General features: G+C 42.0%; 1 protein-coding gene across 3 annotated transcripts in view; it reads left to right on the top strand.

The window, feature by feature from the left end:
* LOC146556808 (electrogenic aspartate/glutamate antiporter SLC25A12, mitochondrial-like) overlaps positions 1 to 18,926 on the top strand; it is a 23,268-nt gene continuing 4,342 nt past the window's right edge. The window contains exons 1-14 of one of the 3 annotated variants that reach the window (XM_085249202.1): positions 1 to 151; positions 657 to 710; positions 3,309 to 3,451; positions 3,876 to 3,991; positions 4,658 to 4,797; positions 7,739 to 7,885; positions 8,075 to 8,213; positions 9,087 to 9,180; positions 11,204 to 11,288; positions 12,514 to 12,595; positions 13,875 to 14,033; positions 15,012 to 15,064; positions 15,287 to 15,367; positions 18,510 to 18,650. In XM_085249202.1, coding sequence (XP_085105328.1) covers positions 140 to 151; positions 657 to 710; positions 3,309 to 3,451; positions 3,876 to 3,991; positions 4,658 to 4,797; positions 7,739 to 7,885; positions 8,075 to 8,213; positions 9,087 to 9,180; positions 11,204 to 11,288; positions 12,514 to 12,595; positions 13,875 to 14,033; positions 15,012 to 15,064; positions 15,287 to 15,367; positions 18,510 to 18,650 — 1,446 coding nt within the window. In that variant the 5' untranslated portion in view covers positions 1 to 139. The other 2 variants (XM_085249204.1, XM_085249203.1) reach the window with 2 other exon arrangements.

An 18,926-nucleotide genomic window follows, 5' to 3' on the forward strand; every position in this document is an offset into this window, starting at 1 on the left:
CGGAGCGTCCATCTCAGCTGCGCCTTGTTCACAGCAAGGACAACAATCTGGCTAAAAATAGTGCGCTGTCTCGGACCTCCGCTGTCATCCCGATGCCCAGCGCCTGCGCTAGTCCACTGCGGCTGACGTCACATCCAGCATGGCGGTCAAGGTGACTCCGTCAATATTTCTTATCAGATAATAATTTTTAAAGGCAATAAAACGGCCGCGAGCTTTGCGCTGTCGGATGCCGAGGACGGCTCGTCTGCGCGGACGCTTGGGTTCAAATCCTCAGTCTGAAACGCAGCGGTGTCCTCCCCCCCTTTTATTTAAGCTCTACATCTTTACACAGGCGCATCTCTCCCGGCCTCGCAGAGACAGCTGTAATTTCTTTTTCTCTGCTGCTTTTTTCTGATTCTGGGAGATTTGATGGGATTTTGCTGTCTGAAAGGATCGCAGCACGGCTACTTCCATATGCAGTGCCAGGCTGTTGCTGTTAGTAGCCTGCGATCGATGCGTAAAAAGGGGGGAAAATCAAAGCTAAACTGTGACAGACTGAACTTCAGCTTTATTGATGGTAGAGTTGCCTGCTGGAGCTCCAAAAACTACAGGCATTAACGTGGTATGGTCAGTTTTTCAACTGCTTTTCATAACAAATTCCAACTTGTGTGTTACAGGTGCAAGCAACCAAAAGGGCAGACCCCCAAGACTTGAAGACTGTTTTTCTGAAGGTAAGGCTTGCTCCAGGATTAAAACTGTTTCTAATACTAACTCATATGAAATCAAACAAATACATTAAAAGCCTACTGGTGCAGTGAGTGAGTAGTTTGTGTGGCGTCCACAGGGACACGTAGCTCTGTAAAGGTCACATAAATACTCTGACTAATTATGGATCAGCTACTACAGAGATTCGTCCTTGGCTTTAACTTTCTGCATGTGCAGAGTGTGTGTGCTTTTTATTTTATTTTTTTATCTTTAAAACTTAAAGAATTCCTCTTCGTTCTTCCGAGACAACCAATTCCCAGCATTAGGGTGTTAGTTTGTTTACCCCCACCAGGTCTTGTTTGGAGTGTCAACTTCTTAAGTCACCTTATGGTCCCTGAACATCTCTTCACTCTGCTAGAACAGGGCTGTGTAATTTGTGTTGCATATTCAGGTGGAAGAGTTAATTAGTGGAAGCTCATTCTGACTGCCTGTATAATTTGATTAAGAACTACTTGAGGCCTACTGCGCGGGTGAATAGATACACAATCATGTGATGGAGAAATGTGGCAATAAATTGCTCGGAATTAATATTTTCACTTAAAAAGATTAATTCAGCAGACTGCGTTGAATTGTCCTGAAAACACTTGGCATGGGGGTCTCCTCCCACACTCTCAGCTGGGTTCATGTCGTACTCTCTCTGTCTGAGCTTGGCTCGGGCCCATGAGTGTGGCCTTTCTGTTGCCAGTTCATGTGGTGCTTGTGTTCCCAGAGCTATCTCTGCTCCAACTTGAAAACCAACCCGGGCTCTAAAAATGACCTTATGTCTTAGAGCGTGACCCAGATCTCCCGTTCAGCACGGCACTGTATTGCATGCTTTGCGTCAGCAGAGTGGAGTAAAACACATTTGCAACACAAGGCTCTGTTATATGCATTTTATTAACTGCAAGTAGATTTGGAGGTTAGAATTGCATATCATGAAACAGCAAGGATTTACACCACTTAATTTTTTTTATTTTTAAAATGTTGGACAGTTTTTCAATCTTTGCCGCTATAGGTTCTTGCCAGTCATCATTCCTAGAGTTTCAATCTGCATGTCAGGTGGAAGCTCTGGAATTTCTATGGAGCGTCCGAGTTGTCGTTTCTCTGGAGAAAGTTGGTGAGAGGCACTGTTGCATGGAGAGGATACTGATGGAAAGATGAGGTTCACTTTGGTTTTGGAGTAATACAGGCTATGCATCACCTTGTACTAAATCAAACTACCATGTGGTGTTGGAACACCTATGAATAAGGGATATTGCTTCTTCCCAAAACTCTGTTAACAAACTGCTGCCCAAACTTAGACATTAAGTGTGTCTAATTTGAAGGTAATGAAAAAATAATGTAAATTTGGAAGGATGCAAACTGTCAGAGTTGCAGTATCTTTTGCTCTCCAGGCTGAACATGCCCCATTCAGCTGACTAGGTTTAAAAGGATGGTTATGCCATACTGGGGCATGTAAGGAGATACTAGAAGCCTTGTAGGCTACTTTTGTCTGAGTTGGTATTTGTGGGGACTTTAAACAACGTTTTGTTGAGCTAATTTGTCTCTGACTGCAAAACTGAAGAACAACAGATAGGAAAGGGGTATCTTTTTAACAGCTGAGGTCTCACGGAGTACCCACAGTGGGACATATCTTTATTACTTCCAACAAGCAAGGCCTCTCACATCGGCTCCCCAGTAGTATTACCTCGAGACCGGAATACCAAAGCAACCGTCCTCATTAGACTTGTGTTTAGCCCTGTAACACCATATACCCCCAAAACACAAGGCATCCATAGATGTTCACGCTCAAATAAATCTCTACATAGTATACTGTGGCACAGCACGTTTCACACCACTGTACAGGATAAAACAACATAGAACATCATAGAAAAATGTATCCTGCTAACTTAAGACTTTGGATAAGCGGGCCTGTTCAAGTCCCTCACTGGTGAGATGAGTGAAACAAACATTTTCCCATCCCTGAGGAGCCCCTGAGAAAGGCCTTGAACCTCTCACACGGAGGCCACTGGAGCTGCTCAGCGGCCAGCAGATTGTATTGCAGCTTCCAGGTTTGAATGTGTGCAAGTGTGTGAGTGGGAACAGGGTGTTCCTGAAAAAGAGAGGGGCTGTCAGCAGCGTTGCTCTGAATGAGTAAGGGGTAAATCATTGTAATACAGTGTTCCTCTCACACAATAACACTTCTTTTTTTCTTTTTCTTTTTTTTTCTTTGCAATTTCAGTGGCACAGCATGCATCATTGTCTGTTATGTGTGTAGCAACATGTCTTTTGTACGAGAATGAGATTCATGGTTAGAATGAAGTCAAGAGATGACAAAGCTCAGAGATGCTTTTTCAATGCTGCCTGTCATTATGGCAAAGCTTTATATATATGCTTAAAATGCTCTATAGGGCCGATAAACTTAGATTCCTTTATGCTGTTAAAGGAAGCGGGATGCATCGTATTGTTACAGAGACAAGGGATATGTCCACATCTTCCTCTTTTTATGCACACAGTAAAATTTCAGCCTTACTGGTTCTCCGATTAAATGCACATATGGATCCACACTGAGTCTTGTTTATAGCTTGTCTGTTTCTTCTTTGCAGTATGCCAACGTGGTGCAGGATGGAGAGCATTACATGACCCCCAAGGACTTTGTGCAGCATTACCTGGGTCTGCATACACAGCCTCAACACAATCCCAAAACTGTGGAGCTGATAGCCGGAGTGGCTGACACCACCAAGGATGGGTGAGTAAGAACAAGTCGTGCGATGAAGGTTGCCATGAAGAGTTTGTTATGCTTAGATCTTTTATCTTTTGTTTTTGTTTTTTGCTATAAACAGATATTTATTTTAGTACATCAACAACCTGTCAAACGTTTTCTTTTCTTCACTGATAAATAAAGGATGGATGGATGGATAGATAGATAGATAGATAGATAGATAGATAGATAGATATGCGTGTATATATATCAATGTATAACCAGTGTTAGTAACATTATTTCATTGGCTAGTTTGTGTTGTTGCTAAGAATGAAAACTGAAGCTTGGCTATAAAACGTATACCTTTAATGCTTTTTGTGCCTTGTCCTCAACGTCAGTCCGTGTCCTGGACACTGATATTGAAGATCCATATATGTTTCATCATTCATTTTTTTCTTTCTTCTCCAAACAGACTGATCTCTTTCCAGGAGTTTCTGGCCTTTGAGGCAGTTCTATGTGCCCCCGATGCCCTGTTCATAGTTGCCTTTCAGCTGTTTGACAAGACTGGTACAGGGAACATCTCATTTGGTATGTGCATGGTAGTTAATGTCAGTGTTTCAGCACAGAGGATAATTTAAACTGGATAATGTTATTATACCTACGTCTGACTTAAGATGTAGACCTGATGTAGATAATTAAAAGGAATTTAAAGTGCTTCTTGTTGAAAGAAAACATTGATGACATAATGATGAAAAACACTAAGAAACTACTGGGGTGGGGATGATTAAACACTGTAGAAGTTCTTTTTTTGTGTGTAAGCATGTATAGTCAATAAATATGGGAGTATCGGAGCTTTTGGGGGCTTCTTCTTTAGAGTATTAAATATGCTAGCAGTGAGACCTTTTTAAGGTCTCGTCTCTGGGCAGTGCTGCAATGAGCTGTGTGAAACATCACATTATACCCAGCTCCATTCGACATGAATCTAGTCTGTCATAAACCGAGAGAGTCTTACAAAGAAGCTGCTGTCGTGCTCTGGAATTGAGAGTAGAGCTTATACAGAAAATTTCCTGGAAGGACTCACGACCCTCAAAATGTAACAGCCTCTTCAGATTCGCCATCCAAACTGACTCTTTCATCTCCTTTAACTGGGTTCTCTGCAAAGGGAATGAGCACGCGAGATGGACATTACAGCTTCATCTTGCAGGTTTTTCCTTCTGTCTTTTGTTACTGCTCACTCGGGCCTCTCTCTTCCAGAGAATGTACGTGACATCTTCAGCCAGACTACAGTCCATCACCACATTCCCTTTAACTGGGACTGTGAGTTCATCAGGCTACACTTTGGCCATGAAAGGAACAAGAACCTCAGCTACACAGAGTTCACCCAATTTCTGCAGGTATGTATTTTTATCTTGGCGCTTTATGTCAAAACTGATGTGCAGCGTGTTAAAGGAATGAGCTAAATTTCACAGATGAGCATCGGTCCATTTTTAAAATTAAAGGAATGATTTTACATTTTGGAAATAAGTTCATTTGTTTAATCTGTGCTGTGTATGTTACGTCTACAGAAGCCAGATAACAGAAGCTGCATCTAGGCTTGTGAAATTTGTATCTCCTCTACTGCTATCTTGCTCGGAGGGGTGGGGCGGTGGGGTGGTTCATTTCATATCTCAGTTGGTAGACTGGTCCTTCTTTTTAGGCTGACTTAATACTACCTTCTGTCATTTAAATTGGCTCTAACTCTGTTGGTGTTCTTCTGCAGCTTTCATTACATGTCTGACGTTCACAGTTCTGTCTTTGTAATGACGAGATTTGTTAGATCAATTTTTAATTTTCACAAACTTTTTTTGGCAGAATATTACCGACAAGCAGATTGGTTAAATTCCTGCCAAAAGTTAAGCAGTATGGTGGAGCAGTGGGTGGTAGTTTCTCATCTCACACCAAGAAGGTTTGGGGTTTGAACCTGCTGCCTGGCTTTGCACGTTCTCCCTGTGACTGTGTGGGTTCTCTCTGGGTAATCTGGCTTTGACTTCCAGTCCAAAAACATGCACGTTAGGCGAATTGTTTATTGGCTGTAGATGTGAAAGTGCAAGCGCGCGATTTCTCCCAGGATCACATGAGATATCGTCTAGGATAGGCTTCAGCCCCCATGTGACTCAAAGTTGACTAAGCAATTGATGCTTAGTCAACTTTGGATGAATGGATGGAAACCAGTATTGCCAGTATTTTGTTATGGAAACAAATAATATTATTAATATTATAACAATAATATTATAAATATGGAATGGTGGACTGAAACAAAGTTGAAAACTAATGATGACCTGTGACCTCTGTAGACATATATACAATATATATTATGGAAAACTGCATTCCCTGTCAAACATGGCGGCCGCGTTGATGCATCTTCCAGTGAAACAGAAGTGACCCCTGCACTATCTACATGTGTACATCTGTGTTCAGAGGAGCCACTTTTCTTTTGCTTAGTCTAAAAAGTAGTATCTATCAAAAGGTTTTTAAAAAACACACAACAACGTCACTATTCCAAAAAGTGTAAAATATACATCTCACGCTCTTTTCATGACTTTTTTTTTTAATTTAAGAACATGTCCCCTCTAAATAAGTGCAAAAGTCTTTAAAGATAATACTTAATGAACATAATCCAACTTTCTCATCTAAATCTGATTAACCTCCTAGGACCTGTCGTCCACATATGTGGACATCACATTTTGGGTTATTTAGACCGAAATACTCAATTTTGCTCTACATGGGCCTGATATCCACTTACGAGGACATTATACTGCTGCTGTTCTATCAAAACTTTAAACGAATATCCTCATATGTGGCTCTTATTTTTCTTAAAAACAAAAATAAGGTTAAAAAAAAAATCTGGTAATTGGGCCCCAATGTGACCAAATATCAAAGAGAAATTAAAAATGCATGCCGTGGAAGAGTTCGGGTCTTAGGAGGTTAATTTAGTATCTTCTGTATTTAAAGTAAACAGTTTGTACAGAAAAGCAGCCAAAAGTGCTTCAATAGCATCAGAAAACATGAAGTCGTTTCTCCTGTGGGGATTTCATCCCACTTGGGGTCAAATTGGACTATATGCCATGCATATAGTTGGCATAACTAAAAGGGAGGGGAGTGTAATCAGTAGTTCTGGGGGTTTGAGGGAGCCTGTTGTGCCATTAAGACAGTTAAAGTTGGGCATCAGTTTAGCCCACTTGTTGAGCAGGCGCCCATTCAGTTGCAGCTGACATGCAGTGGCCCAGGTTTCAATCCAGTCTGCAGCCCTTTGCTATGTGTCCTCCCTTGCTTTCTCTCTCCTTCCTAACTTCGCTTCACTGTTAAACTGTCAAACAATGCCCAAAAATTGCTATTTTTCTTGATTGATTATTGCTCGGTGTGTGTGTGTGTGTGTGTGTGTGTGTGTGTGTTGTCAAAAAGAAAAAGCGGGAGCGGGGCTAGTGCAGCGACCTGGTTCAGAGTCAAGGGCTGTGGTCTGAGGCAGAAGCTGGGTGGTCCAAGAGTTATGCAGGCTGCACTCTGTCTCCACTTCAGTGTGGGATCTCTCAGAGCGCTTTGTGGTTTATCATACTTGACTGGAGCTTCCCACCACTACACCAAACACTCCTCTGCGTGCGGAATTTCATCTATATGTATCATTTTTATTGTCTTGTTTTCTGTCATGTCCGAGCACATTACATTTCTTCTAAGCGTTACTTGAAATTGATGCAAGTAGATCCGATTGTTATTGAAAGTTAGGGCTCTTTCACAGGAATGTGAAACTTCAGTGAGTTCACAGAGTGTTTGTAAGTCTAAAAAAAGTACATGTCTGTGTAATGAGTATCATGACCAGTTTTGAGCATTCTAATCAGCAAACATTGTGAGAATAAATCCACTGATTAGGTTATCAGAGCAAGAATATGAGGATGAAGAAGCACCTCGGTGTTGGAGTTCCTCCACAGTCCTCTGGTTATACGCGATGAGCTTTGACAGCAGACACTGACCCGGGGTCAGCCTCCCCTGCATCCCCTTCTGATTGCACGGTTGTCATATTGAATCATCTTGTTGCGGACACACCTGCCAGCCGCCTCGGCAGCCGCTCAGCTCGAATGCGGGATCAGACTACCCGGGACGTGGTTTTCATTAGTCTCTGGAGAAACGACTGCTATTAACAAAAAAGAAAATCTGTCTAACACGGTCACATCTCATGACTTTCACATCTGTTTAACACTGATATTATTGTACTTTCTTCTTCCAAGGTTCTGGGAACGCACTCTGCTTTTTTTTTTTTTTCCTTTTTAGCATCTTAACCTTGTGTGTCTGTGTGTGCTACAGGAGCTGCAGCTTGAGCACGCCCGCCAGGCATTTGCACAAAAAGACAAGAGCAAAAGCGGCACCATCACTGCCTTGGACTTCAGTGACATCATGGCCACCATCAGGCACCACATGCTGACTCCGTTTGTCGAGGAGAATCTGGTTTCAGTTGAGTTATTACATTTTCCTTTTTTAAACAGTGACACAAGAATTCACAGTTAGCATCTGTGTTAGTGATTTATGTCTTACTGAGCTGCTGTCATTTAGCTGGTTAAGGAAGATTTGAAGGAACATAATAAGATCCATCCGTAGTCCCTCCTATCCAGTAGGTCTGACAGGCTTTTGGTCTTGCTGTAGGCTGCGGGAGGGAGCACCTCCCACATGGTGAGCTTCTCCTACTTCAATGCCTTCAATGCTCTCCTCAACAACATGGAGCTGATCCGCAAGATTTACAGCACGGTGGCGGGCACGCACAAAGACACTCTCGTCACCAAAGGTACTGCCGAGCGTCTCCCGAAATAATCACGTCTGCATCGTAAATGTGATGTGAGATGTTCGATCATATTTTAACTTTCTTGACAGAGTGGTGTGAGTGAACACTCAGGAAACATTTACTGTAGCACTAAATTACTAAGGTAAATGAACATTTTCAATCTGGTAATCAGATCATCCCCTCCCCTCCCCACACATGTATACCTGAGTAACTGATAGTCGTTCTGTCAGTCACATTTGTTCCCAGTTGTGTTTCCCATTCAGATGCAAACTTTAGACTTCTGCTTCCTCTTCATTGGTATTTCGCCTTGTAGAAAAGACTTTGAGCAAACAGTATTTGCAAATAATTATTGTTATTTGTTGCCGAGCATGTCAAATATCATTAAGTTTAAAGCGAGCACTTGCATGTCTGCTGTCCTTCACCGAAAAGTATATCATTGTACACCTCGAGCATACTTGTAACTAAAGGTGTGGAGGAAGTGAATAACAAACTCTTTCCCCTCTCTCAACAACTACCATTAGGTTTCCTTTTAGAACGACCACCTGATGGCAATGGAGTTTCTCAGCAGGCAGCAGTAAAGAAGTGAATATAAATCCCATATAGCAGAGCCGTGCAGGGTGCTGCTGAGAGTGGTTCAGTTAGTGGTAGTCGAGGAAGAAGTAAAGCACACACAGGACTGGTTTTAATGGTTTTAAAAAAATTTCTGCAACAAAGAGCCACATAAAGAAAAAAATACAAGGACCATTATTTGCAAATACTATATAACACAAACCTCCAGTAGAAAATAACTAATGTTTTTATCCTCTCGGCCTCATGTCTGATGTTTGAAATCCAGTTTGTGTGACTGCATCGTCTCCTGTCTTTGTTAAATTGTAGAGGAGTTTGTTCATGCTGCAAATAAGTTTGGTCAAATCACTCCGATGGAAATTGACATCCTGTATCAGCTCGTTGGTCTCCACTCTCACTCTGGGTAAGATCTCCAGTTATTCTGTTGTCACCTGTGGAGTTGGTTTATTGGTCAGTGAACATATTTCAGGCTACAACACGTTTACACTAAAGAGTAACAAGACTTTACTGGACAACAGTTTATAATAAGGTGCTTGTATTTACCATTAGCTTATTTCCATGCTTATGTGAAATCTGTATTTCAAACATTTTGCAATTAGCAGGCCATTAAGAGATTACCTCTCAATAACTCAACTGCTTTATAAGTTCACTTAATATAGATTTATTAAAAAAAAATATGAACCCTAGTTTAGTTGTATTACGTTACACCAGTGATGCTCAAATAATAGCGCTAGTAGTACTTTCACAGTAACTAAAGGCTCAACTCATTTAAAAAAAAACAACTACAAAAAAAGCAAGAAAATACAGTTAATTAAAGAACTGATTGACCTGGACAGGTTTGTATGGAAGCTTCCATAGGTTTGTGCAGAAAAGTTATTTTTAAATAAAAACAGGATTGCGTAAATGATAAAAATCGGTAAATAAACAAGTACGTAGGGAAAAAAGTTGTACACCCCACTAAAAGTGTTGTCCGCTCACTGCATAATAGATAATCAAAGGAAAGACCTATCGAAAATTTAGATTTAAAAACTAGGAAATTCTTGACTAAAGGTGTAATTAGGTTGAATTTATTGAGCAAACATGAGCATATTAAGAAAAAACTAGTTAGCTAAACATAATGGAAGGAGTGGTTGAAATTAAAAGCTTATATTTATAGATAAGCAGTTGAGACAGTTTACTAACCATAACTGATAAATGGTGAAGTGAATCTAATGGGAAAGAGTAAATGGTAACCTGGTCCAGTTCCATACTGAACACATTACAGTGCAATGACCCGGTTCTCGGGTCTGTGGGGGGACGTTATTATAACAGCAACCACTGCATTTGACTGTATTTAATAAGTGTTATTAAAGAAGAATGACCGTCCCGACTCCTGAGTAAAACATACATTATAAAGAAAAACACTAGGAGGATATTGATGGAAAACCTTTAGTTAATGACCTACAAATTGAAGAATGTTTTCATGTATATGAAGCATTAATAAGTGTTTTATAATTATTCATGAAGATTTACTGAAAAAGTAGTACACATGCTAATAAACAGATGTCTAATAGTGAATATTTGTACTGTAATATACAATGTTTCTTTTATTTGTACCTGTTCATGTTGGACAAGCTGAAAAAGTGCTCTTGTACATAGTGCGGCATTTAAATTTGTAACTAAATTATGAATATGTTCTCATTAAAAGGGTACAAAAAGAAACTTGGACAAACTTTCTTAATATTTTATTTTTTTTCTGTAGTGTTTATGTGTATAAATGGGGAAATAATTATTCCAGCTCCTGGATTAACTTGGGTGGTTTTTGACTGTGTCATTTTTTTAAATGTAGTTTGGATTTCTAGCAGACTAATGCTTTCCTAAATTGCCAAAGTCCGACCTGCATATATGTGAGGAATACATGAAATGGAACGAACCAAACTCGAGGTGGAGTCCAAAGAAGTGCAGAAATGTTCTTTTCCACTGTCATTAATGCAGTCGCCCAGGTAGCTTCTCCTGCTATTCCCTCAAATTTACATTTACACAAGCTCGTGTTTTTATTCTAAGCCGACACGAATGGAATGAATATGTTATAAACATCTGTTTATTGGTCGTAAAGATAAAGTTATTGCTCATTCTGTTTAACAATGGTTGCTCCAGTGGCTGATTAACAAGACACACATAAAACATGAATGCAGTCTTTATGATGCATCAGACCAGCGGGGGATACTTGGATCTCCAGCATTTAGTAACAAAACACTTTCATTTACTCATTGGGCCCCTTCCAGCTTTGTTTGTCTGTTGTGTGTATAAGCTCGAGTAGCAGGAACTTTAAGTTATATGGCAGTAAAAGGTCTGTGGAAAATCTTACATCACTGGCTGCCGCTCAGAGTAGATGCACGGCTTTCTGCTTTTTCCTGGACTAAATCCCTTTCTCTCTCCCCCTCAAGGCGGCTGAACCACGCAGATATCGAGAGAGTTGCCCCGCTGGAGGAAGGAGACATGCCATACCACCTAGCAGAGAGCCACAGACAGGTAGCCTGAGTGACTCCTCTAATACACCTCACATCCTCCTGCCTTTCATCAAAGCCTTTCCCACTTCTTCGCCCTGCTTCCTTCTCAGAAAGAAGCGAGAAAAAGGAAGACTGTTCAGTCGCTGAATTAGCAGAGTGCCCATGTTTTTCTTCCCTTGTGAAGTGCATTTCTTTAACTCCCAGATAAAAGTACTCCAATTATAGTCAAAGAGGAGGAATGGATTGTTGCGTTGCGCCTCTCCATGAAAGGCACTGCCTATTTTATTCAGTATGGCTGTACATACACATCAGCTGCAATCACACATCTGAGACGCTAATAAGAGGCTTTTATCAGTGTGGGGCTTGAGAAGTTTTAGGAGCCTTTAGCAAAGTCTGCTAATGGCAGGAGGGGAGTGGGAGTCAAGGTGGATGTGGCAGAACAAAATAGTTCCTGCCTCCACCGGATAACACGGCTCTATATCAGGCTGTGGTCAGAGCTTTCAGGCCACTCCTGGGACTCGTGCTCAGAGGTCTGGAATTTGATTCCTTTGGGGGGGATGCTGCAATTCTCAGCCTTGCCCTTCTGTGGAAGTAGGCTAATTGTTTAAACCCTTTGATCAAGACCTCGATCTTGTTAGCATGCAACTCTGGGTGGAAGCATCTGGGAAGAGGGAAAAAAAAAAAGATCTTCTCCACTCCCTGCTCATCTGGTGGCAGGAGAAGTTGCTAAATACATCGACTTGCACACACATTTGACGATGTCTCGCTCGGACTGTGTAATATTCATGTAGATTCTTATCTGGACATGGAAAAGGGTTGTGAGGCTAATCAGTTCCCAGTGTAAACAAAGGCATTTGCTTTCAACATCAAACACCAATCCTGAGATCAAGTGGATAAGGGAGAAATTATGCTTTGTTATAAAAATAAAAGAAGACATTTTTAGCTTTTAGCCTCCCACATGTCGCATGCGTGGAAAACTCAGCCGCAGGTTCACACAGTCATTTACTGTATCCAGAGCTAGTCTGTCTGTGACATTTAATACAGGCTGATGATGAATCAGACATTATGTGACATGTCTGCATTCCATCGCCTTCCTCCGCCGTTGAGTACTCTATAGCATTTTTCTTTCCACAATGTATCTGGTTCGCTATAGTTTAATAGCCAGCCGATTCATGTTTAGTGTCTGATCCCCCCTCCTGTCTTTCTCCAGATTCATTTGACCGCTGGTGTCTTTTTCTCCTATACAGCACGCTCACGAAACGTCTCGGCCCATCTGGCTCCAGGCTGCGGAGTCTGCCTACAGGTTTTCTCTGGGCTCAATCGCTGGAGGTGAGTGACATGTCTGCGGCGGAGCCCCCGGCCCGCCCGAGCGGTAACCTTAGCCGGCTGGCTGCCGCGCCGAGGCCCCGGGGCCGACCATTGTCCTGCAGGGAGAAGGGCTGTGATGTGAGGCTCCGGCATTGTGCTGCCGTGCCACCGTGGCTCCAGGCTGTCGTTGGAGTCGAAGCTTTGGAATGACACAAATCTTCCGGAACCGCACTCCCTGGAATCTCCCTCTCTAATTACGCTGGGGGGAACTGATACAAGGAACTTCTGACATAACTGCCCCTCAGATAGGAACACGGCCTTTGTATGTGTGTGTGTGCACTTGTTCTCCTTAAATACGCAAAGAGTTTTCAGTCATCATTCAGCAGAAGCCAATTCAGGCCAGGTCAGAGAGAGATATACTGTAAGTCATGAGGCATACAGAGAAACCACCAGGAATGAGCTGTTTCTCACGCACTGTGCTGCTTTCTCTGTTTGCACGTTTGGGAATCATCATTACAGCAGGCCTTGATGCCAAACAAGACATGGCGAGTGTAACTGATAACAACAGTTTAGTGCAGTGTTGCTCAAACTTTTTCTGGCAAGCTTCCCTTCAGGAGTTGAGAAAGTTCACACCCGCCAAACCGCGATTTTTAACAGTTATTTACAATAACAATAAAGGCTCGAAGGTGCATTCTTTTGAAATAACAGAGAACATAAAAGCTTCAACACTCTTCTCTCCTTACTTTTCCACAAATCCTTCTCATTAAACTTGATTTCATCTTGTATTTTTCACCCAGTCGTCCACTTTGCAGGACTTCCTACTCTAAGCTTTATGATGATTTCTTTGAAGTGGTAAACCATCCCCAAATGTAGCTGCAGAATTATTGCTGTACATCTCAGTTGTGTAGGACTCTAGATAAATAAAGTGATGGCTTGTATGCATTAGAGGGCTTCCCAAGGGCTGTCCAATATCAACAGGTTATTAATTGAGTTAAAAAAAAATTAAAAAGTAATAGTAATTCATTGTTAGAAGCACAAAGATCAAACATTTACTAGCTTGTCTAGACTGAAAAAAGGGGGGGTTTCTTTGTCATTTTGGGTTTTCTTGTCTGCCAGTTGCACAAATCAGAAAACAAACTGCAGCTCTTTTTGTCACATTTGCCACAAGTAAAATGTGAATTTGGTTTCTGAATTGTTTAGATGCTCAAAAAAAATCTTTCCAAAATAGCAGAAACCCCCCCAAAACTAGTTCATTGTGTGTTTTTTTTATTTATTTATTTATTTTTTTTAATGTTTGTAGCTGCCGGCGCTACGGCTGTGTACCCTATTGACCTGGTGAAGACGCGCATGCAGAACCAGCGCTCCACCGGCTCCTTTGTAGGAGAGCTGATGTACAAGAACAGCTTCGACTGCGCAAAGAAAGTGCTCCGTTACGAGGGCTTCTTCGGCTTTTACAGAGGTAATCATTTACAGATTTATTTTTTTCAGTAAATGAAAAGACCTGAAATCTCTGTGCAAGCCAACATGTGGGTGTCGTGCAAAACAAACCATCTGATGGGAAAGCATCAACATTCGCCAGCGCGCTAATATCGGGAGCATGGTTCGCTAATTGATACCAGAAACCTTTGCCCTCCCTGTTCAGCAGTGAATAAAGCAACACCCAGGGGTCACGTTTTCATTATCTCCTGGGAGAGTTGCCCGAGGAGAATGACCAGCAGTATTCATGTAGCAACAGCAGCAGCGGTGTCTGATCTGCCTCTGCCTGAGTGGTGATAATGGTGCTGAAGGCTTGTGATATACAACACTTCTTTCATATGAGGGAAGTCAAGACTGCCATCTACTGCTGCCTCTACCGCTGCAGCGCTTTGTTGCTCTGATCTGCGTCCCCCTGCCCTCCTTCCTCATCTCTTGCACATGATAAGAGGGTGATTGACTCAGAGACAGACACGCTCGGCTGTTTTCTGGCTGCACACCAGCAGCAGTCACTCAGCAGCTCCTTCAGAAGTTTATCTGGCCTGATGAAGGACAGACGGTGAAACAGTATGGCAGTTATCGCCACTGTAGCACCCAGCCTCCCCCCTCGATCTTGTACGTGACCACACAGCTCTCTCTGTTCCCCGCTAACAGCAGGATCAAGTCTCCGCGATGCTGATCCCATATGGAGCAGCCGTGTCATATTTTTGGGGACTTTTGTTCAATTTCAGTGGGACCTTTGTATGCTGGTGCATCAGCTGTATCAGGCACCATCTGTAAATATTTATGGGTTTGTTTTACACGCACAAGAACCCCGCAGCTTATATTGTTCTAGCTGTCAGTGGATGTATTCATTCAGCAAAGATACAAAAAAAAAAAGTGCATTCATTTCCAGCCAGACTGTCTCTCTTTCTCTCTCTCTCTGTCAGGTATTCTAATGGTATCTATGAATAATATTTTGCAGGTCTCCTCCCGCAGCTCATTGGCGTTGCCCCGGAGAAAGCTATCAAACTCACGGCAAGTCATTCCACTGCATAGCTTAGAGTGCTCAAAAAGTTGTTCTGAACGATTCATTGTGAATGGAAAAAAACATGCAAAGAAGAAGAGACACACTTTGCAATCAAGATGCGACTGCAACCACAAGTTAACATTAATGCCCTGCCATCAAGACTGCGATTGTGTCTCATCTGACTTCTTCTTCTTCTTCTTTGTGTCTCCTTTCCTTTATTTTTTCTTCAGGTGAACGATTTTGTCAGAGACAAGTTCACCAACCAGGATGATACCATCCCTCTTCCTGCAGAGATTCTGGCTGGTGGATGTGTAAGCATTACTGAGGCGATCATCATTCAAATTCACTCTGTAGATGAACTCAAAACCGAGTGAAGGGACACCTTAAAGATAAGCGATGTATCCATGAGTAAAAAAAAAAATAGTGCAGTGATTATGTGCGTTTTGTAGTCTTGGGTTCATAAGTAAGTACAGAAATTAAATGTGTAAGTATTTCAGATCCAAAGCTAAACTGATACTGCTCTTTTAGTGTTTTAATTTTTGTTTTAACATATGTGAAGGGTGAGAAATGTATTTAACATGCATGAAACGATCATTATATGCCGTGCGGATGAGGTATTCAACTTTACTTTACTGGTGTTATATGTAAGTACGTTGGGTTTTTTTTAAACATCCCTCCATCATGTCTGCCCTCAGTGTCATTTAGCTGCATCTCCAGTGAGTCTCTAAAATATCTCCAGTGGATGGATCCAGCTCCACCAGCTGCAGCTGGGAAGCCCAAGATGGGGGAGCTGGTTCTGCTCTGCATAGTAACACGGGAACCAGATCTCTTATTTGTTGCAAGTTGAGGTCGGCATGTCAGAGAGACTGAATGTGGAGGCAGCTGAATGAAATCTAGGACTACCACAATATTAATCTTACCTGTCGGTAGTAAGGATGAGCATTTCAGGCGCATAATGCTTTCAGTATTCTTCATGTACTGCCTTGCTGTGCCAGGCTTTTGCCATTCTAGTTCAGTTTTTAGCTTAATGACCATTTAAATATTTGTAAATCATGACCATCCATAGCTGTCAGGTAGGAAAACACAAATATCTTTCAAAATAAAATACTTGTGTAAAGCCAATTAAAATAAGAGTATCAAAACATTCTACAAGTCCACATCCTGCATCACCATCCAGAGAGGTCAGTTAAAAGTACAAATATATAAAAAGTATATATCTTTATTGTTACTAACGAGGCCTGCAGCACTTGTTCACTTCAATCATGTATTTAAACAGACACGTATGTTAAGTTTCACTTACTGCTATTCTTTTTATCTTCACTACATGAGTGTATATAGTCCATCCATTCATCAGAAACACAAAAGAAATGATAATATACACATACGTTTAAGACGAGGTAATCAATCAGACACTATTACTATCACTGTTTGATGAACACTTATTAACAAACATGGATGACAGCACTTTCCAGTGGCCCCAAAGTGCCACTGCACTACAAATTGAGCAAAATGTATTTACAAACAATGCACACTTCTCATAGATCAGCTACTGTGCATAATCTAAACAAATTATTAGGATATAATTATTCCCAAAAGCTATAAACATGTTGATAATCCTGGTACCCTAGGCAGGTTGTACAGTGAGTTTCATCCAGACTGATCAATGTGTCTAAGAGGAACAGACATACATATGCCACAATCATAAAAGTAAGATATTATTGCATGATGAGTAAGTAGTTTTTTGCAGGTCAGAACATTATAAATACATAGTACAGAAAGAAGTGTTTCCCTCTTTAATGTGGTGATGTGGAGTAATGAAAAGAGTAGACTATAGTCACCCTGTCTTTGCACCTAAGCAGAGTGCTTGATGCACTTTTACAGTCCCACAGAAGAAAAATGACACTCCTGTTTTGTTGTAATGTTTTGTGCGTATGTTTCTGGTTGTAACCACACCATTTAAAGGAGAAGGTGCCCCGGCTTGTTTAAAGTTTTTGAAAGACAAGTCTTTCACCTGCGTTTGGATCTTTGTGAGGTGTCCGTTTTGGATTTGTAAACACAGGGAGGCATCGTGGTTTTATTTCATTTCATTTACAGATTTTTGCTTTAAATTGAATCTGACTTCATTTGCCAGTGTGTTTACTGTTGCCATGGTGACTCTTATTAAGTGAGAGAGGTTGCTATAATTCAGCGTCTAATGTCAGCACATCGGAAGTTTCCCAAAACAGAAACTATGATTGTGAATCGTCTGAAATGGCGACTGCGGTCAGGTGTGATTCCTTTTTCTGTGTAGCAATTTGTCATTGCATCATCGGATTAAAGATGCCTCTGTGCCGGCTGTGCTGAAATAAAGCAGGAGCGCTGTGGAGCAGAGGCCGCAGGTTGGACTCAGAGGAGCTGAGGTCTGCGGGGTCGTGACCCCTGTCAGGGTGCAATTGAAGGAAGAGGCCCTGGAGGGCCCTGGATGAAGCGGGGTCTAGCTCATTGTGATTGAGTTTGACAACGCGGTACGAACCTGAGGCGTAGTCACCGTGCAGGTCTTTGCACAGGATGAGGATGGTGTCCACTACAATGCTTGCTGCGAAGAAGTTATTCCATCTGTGGACCCTGATAGAAATGTATTTTATGACTTTCCCCATATTCTCGTGTTGCTTCATGAGAGTTTGAAGTCTGCTTAATCTGATAATTTGTTAAATAATTGCTTCCACCAGACAGAACTGAAGGAGATAAAAGGGAGCAGACGAGTGAATCAATCTTCAGAGAAGCGGATATTCCCCGTCCACTCTGAAGATGACTAAATATGCCTGAGCTTTTTTTAGACCTTTGCTCGGATGTTTACAGATAAGACCCCTGCCCTGAATGTCACCAGCAGGCATCCTGAGGCCTGATTAGATGTGGGGCGGGTGATAAATGTGCCTGAGTCAGAGGGTGCCGTGCCTTTAGGGCATCGCTTTCCTGGACTCTGAGCTGTCTGGGTGATTCAGCGCTCTCCCCTGGGAATAGGGGTGAATTGGGGAAGTGTGCGGGCCGAGGCCAGGCTGGGCCACTCACCCTGCCACAGGAGGTGCCTCGGGGGAGGCGAGGGGGCAGAGGGCTGGTGCCAGGGTCAGAGCCTCCCAACCATGAGCCGAGACTTCTCCTGCTCTATTGTGACCCCGGTTGTTCTTCTATCAATGCTTGCTTTTTCCTCCTCCTGTCAAGGCCACGCTCTGACAATATCACATCAGATTTAGGAGGAGGAAAAAAAAAGTATTCTTTGTGCAAGAGGTTTACCGAGATGATTTTAGAATCCCTGTGGGGAAGAAATGCTTACACATCATTACCATTTCACCCAGAATTCACCCCTCACTTGTGCAGCCTCACACACCACTGAAAATCCACTTAGAGACCCTGATCCTAGCATTCTTAAGCCACAAGTCAGCTGTTTGTTTAATTTTATTTTTTTTCCCGTTGCAGGCTGGAGGCTCCCAGGTGATTTTCACCAATCCTCTGGAGATTGTTAAGATCCGTCTGCAGGTGGCTGGAGAGATCACTACTGGCCCAAGGGTCAGTGCCCTGACTGTTGTGAGGGACCTGGGCTTCTTTGGCCTCTACAAGGTAGGTCAGCGCCATGACGTCTGCAGCATCAACCTCCTTTAACTGTCATACAAGGGCAGTGAAAGGTACTCCGATGATCCCGAGACACAAGCAGCCAACAACATGAGTTTATTTTTGTTTGCCATGGTGTTGTCACTTGTAAGTTTCTCATCTAACATTTTTTCCACAGATTTTTCTTGATTTGATGAATTGTTTGATACATTAAATTCACAACCAACATCCCTCTAAATAAAAAGGTGGAGACTGACATCTTTAATATTTTCTGCTTGTAATTTT

This window comes from Mchenga conophoros, linkage group LG16 (genome assembly GCF_057382185.1).
Source record: "Mchenga conophoros isolate Kocher_MC1m ecotype Shallow Benthic linkage group LG16, M_conophoros_male_GT1.1, whole genome shotgun sequence".
NCBI lineage: Eukaryota > Metazoa > Chordata > Actinopteri > Cichliformes > Cichlidae > Mchenga > Mchenga conophoros.